At 39.9% G+C, this 11632-nt stretch overlaps 1 protein-coding gene across 1 annotated transcript; it reads right to left on the bottom strand.

Moving 5' to 3' along the window:
* Window positions 1–8024: 8024 nt before the first annotated feature.
* On the bottom strand, window positions 8025–10007 carry LOC143413671 (uncharacterized). The gene is made up of 3 exons (XM_076877013.1): window positions 9758–10007; window positions 9377–9659; window positions 8025–9244 (listed from the first exon to the last, which is right to left on the bottom strand). The coding sequence occupies exons 1-3, from the start codon at window positions 9937–9939 to the stop codon at window positions 8591–8593; spliced, it is 1119 nt and encodes a 372-aa protein (XP_076733128.1). The 5' UTR covers window positions 9940–10007; the 3' UTR covers window positions 8025–8590.
* Between the last annotated feature and the right edge of the window lie 1625 nt (window positions 10008–11632).

Raw genomic sequence — 11632 nt, 5'->3', positions numbered from 1 at the left:
TAAACACACACACCCACCCTCTCACATCATCTATAATTGACTGAGACAGGACTCTTCCAGACACTAAACCAAGGCACAATGTACATTTCAATTCCTTTAATTTTAAATATGTTTATATTGTCTATCCTGTAAAATAATCAGATATCTATTCATATTAATGTATAGAATTCACCTGCTTGCTGCTACTACTGCACATTCACCCAGTGTATATACTATATGTGTGTATATATATATATATATATATATATATATATATATATATATATATATATATATATATAGGGGTCTATCACACCAGGCAAGACCCCAGGTGCAGGCTGTGTAAAGATGCCCCAGAGACTATCCAGCACATAACAGCAGGGTGCAAGATGCTAGCAGGCAAGGCATACATGGAACGCCATAACCAAGTGGCCGGCATAGTGTACAGGAACATCTGTGCTGAGTATAACCTAGAAGTCCCGAGGTCAAAATGGGAGATGCCCCCAAGGGTGGTGGAGAATGACCGAGCTAAGATCCTGTGGGACTTCCAGATACAGACGGACAAAATGGTGGTGGCTAACCAACCGGACATAGTGGTGGTAGACAAACAGAAGAAGACGGCCGTAGTGATCGATGTAGCGGTTCCCAATGACAGCAATATCAGGAAGAAGGAACACGAGAAGCTGGAGAAATACCAAGGGCTCAGAGAAGAGCTCGAGAGGATGTGGAGGGTGAAGGTAACGGTGGTCCCCGTGGTAATCGGAGCACTAGGTGCGGTGACTCCCAAGCTAGGCGAGTGGCTCCAGCAGATCCCGGGAAAAACATCGGGGATCTCTGTCCAGAAGAGCGCAGTCCTGGGAACAGCTAAGATACTGCGCAGGACCCTCAAGCTCCCAGGCCTCTGGTAGAGGACCCGAGCTTGAAGGATAAACCACCCGCAGGGGCGTGCTGGGTGTTTTTTTTTTTTTTATATATATATATAAAATGTTCTTCCTCTACACCCCTCCCAATTTTTGCACATGTCGAGGAGCGTGTCAGGCTACATTTCACTGTGTGTTATACTTGTATAACTATGCATGTGACAAATAATAAAGAACCTAGAACCAAGAACCTAGAACCTAGAACCTAGAACACACACACCGGATCTGGATGAATGACAGCTCTCTGTGGTGGATTGAGTCATCATGTGACACTCTGAGAAAAGTTGGCAGTGATTTGTGTGTGTGTGTGTGTGTGTGTGTGTGAGAGAGAGAGAGAGAGAGAGAGAGAGAGAGAGAGAGAGAGAGAGAGAGAGAGAGAGAATTTGCATTTAAAACATCTCTTTAAGGGTTTTTTGTGTTTTATGTTAAACAAGCTGTTTGAGAATTTATGTCCAAACTACAGAGGCATACATGTGTGTCTACATTTCTTTGTTTTTTTCTTTTTGTTTGTTTTTTTGGTAGTTTGAATGTCTTTTTGTTTTTGCATCATCAGTTAAAAGTATTTTCTGTCACTGAAAACGTATTCTGCAGTCAGTCAGCGCCTACAATTTAAGTCAAAGTTACAGGACTACAATTCTGTTGCTCATAAATGTTTGACCACTGGGCCCAGTGTTAGGTAACCTTTAAATCTTAAGACTGATTTTCATCAGCGATGTTAGCGATACACCTGTCTGCGTGACAACAGCACTATTTCCTGCCCTGAGTCATTGGACCTTTTGTATTTGGTAAAACTGAGGCCTTAATGTGACATAACTGTAGAAGGCTTGTATGAGGCAAACCTATAGAATGAATGTTTTCTGTTTGATAAAGCGTCTCAATTGTGCTGTTGACACTTTTTGTAACTATGTCAAATTCATAGCAATAATTGCTAACACTTTTATTCAACTGGACTTTTATTGTGAAACATTTCGTGGTGTACTATGGGCCATGGCAGTCGGATGGAACTGAATGGAGCGAAAGCAGAGTCGATCCAAATGAATCAAAGACCCATTCATTTTCTTCCACTTTTCCAATTTAGGGTTGCAGGGTGATTGGAGCCTCTCCCAGCTGCCATGGTGTGAGAGACAGGGTACACTGTGCACAGGTTCCCAAGAGCAACAGACAACCACTCATGCCCAATTAAAATAACACCATCAACAGTGTTAGGTTTCTCCCTCCAGAGAGAAACAAACTCCACACAAAAGGGTGGATTTGAACCCAGGACCTTCTTCCTGTGAGGCGGCAGTGCGCACCACCAGACCACCTGTGCAAAGTCACATTCGCATGTGCTTTCCCAGTTGCAAATATGCATAAACCAGCAGCAGCAGAGGCAGTTTTGACAGTCATTAAAAGTTTTATCAGCCTAGAGATGTTTGGAGGAAATATGAAAATGACTCGTTTAAAACATGATTTTTGTCAGATCAAACACTCAAGTTCATTTGTGAGCTTTCAAGGTGCTTGTAGGCGGACTTTGGTGCTTTTTAAAACAGTCTGGTTGACTGTTTCTGTGTTTTCAGTCTTTAAGACCAGCTAAGCAGCATCTGACTGTAATTTATCTACAGTTTGCTTTCAATTTTATCGTGTAAGTCTGCAGAGGAAAGACTTTGAACCTTGTGAGGAAAAGATTTTGCTCACAGGTGAAGCGTTGCTTGAGTTTTGTTAAAAATACAACCCGGCCTGAAGACTACAACCAAAAACTGTAAACTCGACTGTCTGAAATAACATTACTAACACAAAAATAGCAAAATGAACAAAGTGTCCCTTGCACACTTGTATGTCATTGCAGGCGGGATGCTCCAAAAACACATTTTTATTTGGTTTGTTGCATGCTTATACTTAATGTGGCAGCCCTTCCAGCACAAGCACATGCCGTTTCTTCTCCCCTTTTTACTGGCTGAATTATTAAAGTGCGTTCACCTGAGAAGACCCACCTACTGTCAGCGACACAAAAACTGCTGTTTGTTTACAACCTCCTTACGGCAGTCAGACTGCAGCTCGTGTCAGACTTTAAACCTGCGTGTCTGCCGAGCTGCGTGTTTCGGCACAAACCAGCTGTGAACATTTGAAGTGGATTTGATGAACTTGTTAGCAGACAGGTATTACAGGTACAGATATTATCAGTGATTTGATCGCACTGTGACTTGAAGAAAAAGCAGACAAAATGTGAACAAATTGAGAAACAATTCTCGCAAATTCAGCAGCACATTCGAATACAAATACAGGAAAGACAACTAAACAGAGCAATGAGCTGCATTCCTTTGCGTGTGGGCTGAATTATTTACCGTGTTTTGTTTTTTTGCATGGATTTTCTCATGTCGGGATATTTTGGGATCTCAGAGCCACTGAACAAACAGTTAACAGGTCAAAGTGAACCTACCTGACACCTGAGCACTGAATGTACCCGAGAGGCTCTACCATTGTTATGCTTGCTGCTACAATTTTTTATCTTATTTTTTCTTTGTTTATTTAATCAATCATATTTTAAAAGGGACTGTTTTTATATGGCATATACTTCCATTTCTGCTGGATCACAAATATCTGATGTATAGTCATTCGTGCAGTGAAATGCTTCTTTTAATTGTTATAAGATAGAAACTGGCCCCCCACTGGGATATTTCATTTTCAACCACAATCATTATCTTTATGTATTTTCATTTGTATTTGTCAAAAAGGGACATTATTTTTACAAACTGTGATACGATTGGTCATCATGATATATGAAAAAAACGCCTACTGAGAAAAATCCCAGAACAGAAACATAGCATAAAGATTTAGATTAGATCCAATAGATGAAAAAGTACAGTTTCAAATCAAGCCTCTCCAGCATGCAGAGCACATGTCATAGTTCCAGTCTGTGCAGCTAAATGAACAATTTCATGGAACAACAAAGACGGCACAGTGCTAGCACTCAGTGAATAACACTGTAAATAGACATATTTTCTAACCTGATGGTTATTGATCTGCAGTGAATACAGTTCATTCCTGCATGACCACAGGAGAAAGCTGAAATAATTTCACGTAAATACCTCAGTCTGTTACATTATCCCTGTAATGAGTGGGTAATGAAGTTTCTATAAAGAAAATGCACAATTCAGCGAGATCATGGATGCTCTTGAGAATCCTGATCTCAATGTCAATGAAACAAGAGCCCTCAGAAGATATTGATGAGGAATATTTAGGTCATGGCACATGGCCACTCACTATTCATCAATAATGTGCTCAAAAGATACAAAACATCACTACCACTCTCTGCAAATGAAAGTGAAGAAAATGAACCAAAGCTGTCTTTAATAGAAGAAGCGTGTCATGAGAAAAAATACTGAAAATGATTCATTGAGTCAAATGATATTTTTAATTTGCATCTTTAGTTGTAATATCCATGGATGGTGAGAGTCTATCCCAGCTGTCATAATGTGCTCTTTGTGTGTGAAACAACTCAGAAAATATCCATCTTGTCATGATGTTTAGTCACTTCCTATTTTATTTTGAAATTCTTCGTCCGTTTACTATAGACCAGGGGTCAGCAACCTTTAACACCCAAAGAGCCACTTGGACCCGGTTTCCATGCAAAAGAAAACACTGGGAGCCGCAAATACTTTTTGACATCTAAAATGAAGACAACACTGTATATATTGTTTTTTACCTTTATGCTTTTTGTGAACAACTAAGGTGTGTTGCTTATGAAACCCATGAAGTGCTACAGAGAAAATTACATTTTATTTATGTAATTAACACATTTTTAAATCTTGAAGAAATATAACAAAAGGAAAGACACCCAGCTGAACTAAAATGATCCAGCAAACAAAAACTGTTGTGAGCCGCCACCCTCATATCGCCTTTGAGCTTTTGGAGCCTTGACCTGACTTTTAAAAAATAATTGGAAAAAAAGCACTATGCTGCTAAAAGATGAAAAATAGATATTTGCACAATTCTGTCTAAATATGTATTTTGGTTGCACGTGTTGGTATTTTACCAGGTTATGGTGTGTGGCGGGGTGTGGTCTGCAGCACCGCTGCAGGCGAGGCGGATGCACCTGAGCGGGACCTGCAATCACGCCGCCTTAACGTCTGTGCTATCTGTGCTGTTGTGTTGGTATGTGTCAGGCTGTGAGCTGAAAAGCTACAGCCGGCTGTGTGGGTACAGCAACCGTGTGTGAAAAGTGGTCAATAAAGAGATGCTGAAAAGCATGTTCATGGAAACATTGTCGGGTCTGCCGTGATATGTTTACAATGGAACTTCTGCTCCTGAACCTCTGAACAAAGCGTCAGCAAATCGGGGCTGTACGAAGTCAGCAGGTTGCTGACCCCTGCTATAGACAGCATAACAGATGGACACCGCTTCCAGGACATCAGCCGCTGGTTTCTGTCTTGTTTTGAAGCCTTGAGATGATTTTCCATTGCACAAAACCAATGACTTCTATGACCAGGAATTATAAAAATCATTATTTTTGTTCAGTATGATCCACATTGAGTAACTAAACTCACAAACTCAGCAGAAAAGTGTCAGTTTGTCACTAATTGTCTTATAATGTGAGCTGTTTTTTTTTATTTATTTGTGTGTTCTCAAATGTGCAACTTTACAGGACAGCCTGAATGTTTTCATATTTTTATTCATATTTAAACTAGCCAATACCCAGACATATTACACATCCTGATTCATTTCAATGGAAAATTTCAGGCTTTTATAATTTCTGATTTGATATCCACCCTCGCTTTCTGTTTCATATCGGCAGTAAAAGAAATTTAGGACCGCTCTGCCCTGCCTCAGTCTTTGCTTTTATTGATAGCAACCAGCAAAAACACATCCCACATTATGTATTTTGCTAAAAGGGACTTGAAAAGGCTTTTTTTTTAAATAATTGTGAGAGATAGATATTAGCGGATGCAACCTTCTTGAATAATTATAAATAATAATTAATGTTAATCAGCCCTCTGTTGGTGGTTGACCTCACTGTTACCATGGAGACTACAACACACAAACACAATTATTGTGGATGCTAAATAGGTGTGTTGTTCTACAGAATGCTGTGTGTGTGTGTGTGTGTGTGTGTGTGTGTGTGTGTGTAATTTCATATTTCATTTGAGACAAACATAAGGGTTTTGTATCTGGCAGCACATTAGTGTATGAATTAATGAGAAAGGATGATAACACACACACACACACAGTTAATGTATCACTAAATACTCAAGGGTGTGTGTGTGTGTGTGTGTGTGTGTGTGTGTGTGTGTGTGTGTTGGAGTCAGGGCTGCCTGATTGATTGGCAATATTTTCCAAAGCCTTGTGCTGCTGTGAGATGTCGAGTAGAGAGAAAGTGAACCGTCCCTTTGTTGTTCAGCTTTGAAAACACATCTCTCCTTCTTCCTCGCTGCTCTGTTTCTTAGTTCACACCATGCCAGCGTAACCCACACCTAAATCCAAAGCTTAAAATAATCTCAAGACAGGGAAACATGGGATGTAATGTTAAGAGGACAAGTTTCTATCATCTCCTAATTCACTGCCAATAACAGCAGGAAACGCTGCTGTCAACCCTACAATATTCCACTTATGTAAGATGAAGACAAACAAAAACAAAAAAATCTAAAGAGTTGCAACAATGATAGACATGTAAATAAATGTAATATAAGGCTTTGTTACCATGATTAATTAATAATTATTATAACTTTAGTATTAGAAAGGAGAACCCAAACCTGGATTCTTTCTGATGGCCAGAAGGGGGTGACTTCTTCTATGTGACTGCACAGGAGTCTAAGTGAAAACGACCCACTGATCCCTTTACTTATGACCTCAGTAATCGCTCTCCTGATAAGTTAATGCTCTTTTGTACCTGGCATCAAGTTTCTTTTGTGCTGAACTTCTTCCACGTCAAAGGCTCTGAGTTTAAAGACAGACCAGAAGTGCTGATTATCAGTATTATGATTATGTGAACGTTCATTCATCAACTTAAAAACAATAAAGAGAGCATGCCAGTGAGGGAGCGAGCTGAATGGGAGCACGACCAAAATGCATCTGATGATCGTTCCGAAATAATAATAGTTCCCAGTGGAGCTGCGCAGCCGTGTGCAATAATCACGTTCCAATAACTATAAATGTGTGAATCAAATCAGTTACTGTGCTGACTGATTTACACTTGGGTGGTCTTACTAAGTGGACTGTATGCTATTTGAAAAAAGAATTATTATATAAGACTAATATAAACTTTTTCGTTTTAATTCAACACTAATATTCATTTCACAAGAAATGTTATTTCAATGTAAGTTTAATATCCCTGAGTTTCTACAGAGCCAAGATAATACAGCATGTAGGATGCTTTGAATAAAAACTCCTACATACGTACTCACCTTGAGTTCCTGAGTTTCACCAGAATAAATAAATTAACTGTGTCACCCTGAAGTTCAGTTTCCTGCAGCAAAGAATATAAATATGAAAAGTAAGAAGCAGTATATTTGTATGATGACATAGTACTGGCAGAGCTGCCTTATTTATTCCATAAGGGGACAAGTCTGGAACGTGTTCCACACTTTCCATATACATACGATATTTTTGCTGGGCTGGAGTGTTACATGAATAAATCCAGTATGCAGTGGAGTGACTTCTCTTATGTGTCGAAGCAGGTTCTGAATGAATATTGTTCGGTCTTTACAATGCAAGACAGTGAGATGACTTACTACTCATCTTGCTGTTCACAGCGAGGTGCTGTGAAATGTCTCCTTGCTCCCTGGATTAAAAGGAAATAAAAGCATGCCATGTTGTTTCCAGATTTTAAAAGTGAAATTTTAACAGGGTTCACTGAAAAGGTCCACATGAAGAAATAACAGATTCAGAAGTGAGTGAGCTTTTCAGTGCTCAAATACACACACACACACACACACACACACACACACACACACACACACACACAGGAAAATATCTGGACACAGACTGATAATCATATCTTCTTAATGGTATTGATTTGATACTGACAGTTACAGTTTTTTTCAATCGCTAACAAGCGCCTACCCATACTTCAGATACTTTTTCTAAACTCTTAACACAGACTCACACCTACAAAAACACAATTGGCCAAATGGATAATTTCCTTCTCAAAAATACACTTTGTTAAATATATACTAACTCTTCATTTCAAAATAGAACACATCTTTCTCTGCACACACTAACTGTACAAAAACACTATAAATCTGACTCAAAATGAAATTAGTCTGTCAAAGAATAACACTTGTTTTCACTCCACAAGGTACATGCAGTCAATCAAAGTACACCAGGTTTCAAAATACTGGCTATTATTGACATTACAAAAACTGCATAGACTTTTATGTTTCAGTTTTACAGGTATTTGCATGCGAAACATGCAATCCACCATTTTGACACCAGAAATGTCTTGGTTGGTAACTGTATGTCCACATGTACAGTAATGTTCACATTCAAAAGCATTCCAGTAAAAAGCAAACAAGTTTTTGTTTCTTTACTGTTTACCACAGGAGGTACAGTAGAAACACGGTATGATAGGACAGAGAAAGTTTTACAGTATTGCTTACAGTGAACAAAATATCCATGAAACACACAAGAGCATTCTGAACAAAAAAAACAACAGCAAAAAGCCAAGATAAAAAGGGGGGGAGGGGGAGGGGGGCTAAAAAAAGGCAAAAAATTTGCATCTAATCTCTGCGATCTTCAGGGTTAGGCCACATGTTTTCATCAACATCACATCTGATGTCAGCCAAGTCGATGCACCTGGGATAAAACCGCCCGGTATGTCGGATCCACCCTTGGCAATCGTCAACTGTGATGTCCCTGGAGCCAGCATCCATGGCTTCAAGGAGGGACATCTGGTCATGTGGCTGATGGTCATAAACCTTCCACCTCCATGCAGAAAAGAACTCCTCTATGGGGTTGAGGAAAGGTGAATAGGGTGGAAGGAAGAGACTCACCAGTCTTGGGTGGACTTCAAACCATGTTGTTATTGCTTGCAAGTGATGGAAAGCCACATTGTCCCAGGTAATTACAAAGGTCCTCATGTTTTCACCCTCCTGACCCTGCTCTGGAACCAGGCGCTGGTGGAGATCATTGAGAAAGGCAAGCAAGCGCTCTGTATTATAGGGTCCAACCTGACATCTGTGAAGGAGTAATCCTGCATTTGCAATTGCTGCACACATGGTAATGTTTGCCCCTCTCTGTCCTGGCACATCAACTGTGGCCCTTTTTCCAATTACATTTCGTCCACGTCGACGCCTTTTGGCCAGATTGAATCCTGCCTCATCGATGTATATGAATTCATGAGGGGCCTGGTTGGCCTCCAATTCCATAACTCTCTGAAACAAAGTTTATGTAAGTCATGTTATTACTGTATACCATACTGTACTGTAACCTAGTATTGTGTAGGTTACCTACTTGCAAAGTGCAAAGCTTATAGAACTGGACATTGGATTGAATATACACTATACCTGGACATATTGTCGTCGTAGCTCCTTGACCCTCTCACTGTTCCTCTCAAAGGGAACAGTGTAGAGCTGCTTCATCCGCACTCTGTGTTTGGACAATGTCCGCGTAATGGTTGTGAGGCTGATTCTATCGATATTGTCAAATATCTCATGGTCCGCCACAATTCTAGTTTGAATTTCACGCAGTTTTATTGCATTATTTGCAGTAACCATTTCTACAATGGCAAGCTCCTGATCATTACTGAGGAGCTTTCCTCTTCCCCCAGAGGGTGGAAGACGTTGCATTCTTTAGAAAGACAAAAAATTCAACATATGCATTACTGTATGACCATATTGACATGTCAAGTGAGAATAGAAACAATCCATGTAAAATGCAATACTTACCTGTTGGTTTGTTGAAAGATGCGTATAATGGAGGCAACCGTTGACCGCCTCAAATTGGGCTGCACTCTTTCACCAGCCTCTCTTAGTGAAAGACCATGGTTGATTACATGGTCAATGATAGTGGCACGAATTTCATCACTGACTACTGTTCTTGCAGCCCTTGGAATGCCACCACCACGCATTCTTACACCTCTACCTTGCCCTCTCCTTGGGCCTGCTCTTCTCCCTGGGCCCCTTGCTCTTACTCTTCCTCGACCAGACAATACAGTGTTTGTCTTTTTTTTGTTTCCAAAAACATCACTCCTCAAGGTCTTGCCTTATAAACCCCACTGAGTCTAAGCCAGAATGGAAGAAGGTGTGGTTGGCCCAATTTACCCAACATAAATAAGCTGTGTCTCAATTATTCAGTTGTTTGTTTATTATCAGCTGAGATATATTTTTGATATTGATATTGTTTTTGTACTGATATCATTGCAGAAGCAGAGGTTTTTATACTGTATCTAAGGTTTGGAATATTGTTTTTGCTATTGTGGGATGTTGTGTGTTAACATTCGTAGATACTACAAAAACAGTCCATAATTTTGTTGGGAGGTATAACTTGTCTGTTAAGAAAATGTAAGCATTGTGGAAATGTGTTCACTGACTGCATATTGGGTGAACACGACATGAAATGTGTGAATGGTATGGCCACAACAGACCGATGCTGTGCTAATTGTGTTTAGAGTTTTGCAAATGTGACAACTGTTTGGACAAACGCTTGTTAGCGACTGAAAAAAACTGTATTATCCTGCTTCTGGTCACTATAGATCTAATAACCTGTTTTGGTCACATGATCCACATTGACCATCATCGATGGGAGCAGTCCATGCTCATCTAACTGAAACATTACAGGAGCTTCTTTAGTGTTATAGAATATGATGTATATCATTCACCACTCATTAAATGAATAACCCACGTGTGCCAATTCTTTCCATTCATGTTGAATTTCACTGCCTGAAACTTACATTCTCTCTTTGGACTGCTGTGGATGCTTAAAGAATTTAGAGGTCTGTAAGCTACTGCCGTCATTATCATCTCATTCAACAGTTGGGATTTAATTTTGGAAATTATTGTTCATGTAGAGTAAAAGAGCGGCTAAAGCAGGGAATGATTTAGGCTATGACAAGTAACATAAATGCAGCGTTTGTGGTTTCTCGTGTTGTTTCTGATGACATGCAGTGAGAAACCAAACGTTTTCAGAACTGGGTAATGCCAGTCCATCTTTGATATGCAGTCTTTTATTTGTAATATCTTTAGTAATTCAGAAATAAATTATTTTTCCCAGCCATAAACCTAAAACAGAAAATAAAAAGAAGGAAAAGGAAAGTTATAATTGATTTATTTCAATAAGGAGAGATTGTTTGGAAGAACTGAACACGATTTATTGAGCTGCAGAAACTAAGTCTAGATGCTTGTAGTGGTGAAGATGAGACTGAGGCTTGGGTGGAGCTCTGGGTTTCTCAGGTGAGGTTGAGATGTGGGTGGAGGTGGGCTGCACAAATGAGAGTCTTAAAGGGAGAGCGCACAGATTTAAACCACGCAGAGTGAGGGCTGATTGGCTCAAAGACGGCAGGCAAGAAGATGATTGGATTAATGTAATGACATCACTGACAGTGTGGTAAAGTGGTAGTGATGTGAACAACAGACTAGCTGCTGAAGATCCAGGAAAGCAGGCAGATGAGTGATTACAGATCTTCTTTACTGAACTTAAGCATAAGCTTCATTTAAATGCCCCCCTAGAAATCCCCATCGGACTACCTGTAGATGTGCTGATTTTATGGAAGGAACCAAATCTGGTGAGAGAAGGACGAGCGATTGTGATGGAGGGGACAAGAA

This window comes from Maylandia zebra, linkage group LG2 (genome assembly GCF_041146795.1).
Source record: "Maylandia zebra isolate NMK-2024a linkage group LG2, Mzebra_GT3a, whole genome shotgun sequence".
Classification (NCBI taxonomy): domain Eukaryota; kingdom Metazoa; phylum Chordata; class Actinopteri; order Cichliformes; family Cichlidae; genus Maylandia; species Maylandia zebra.
Note: the sequence above shows the minus strand (reverse complement) of the source record. Positions and strands in the feature narration are given on the sequence as shown.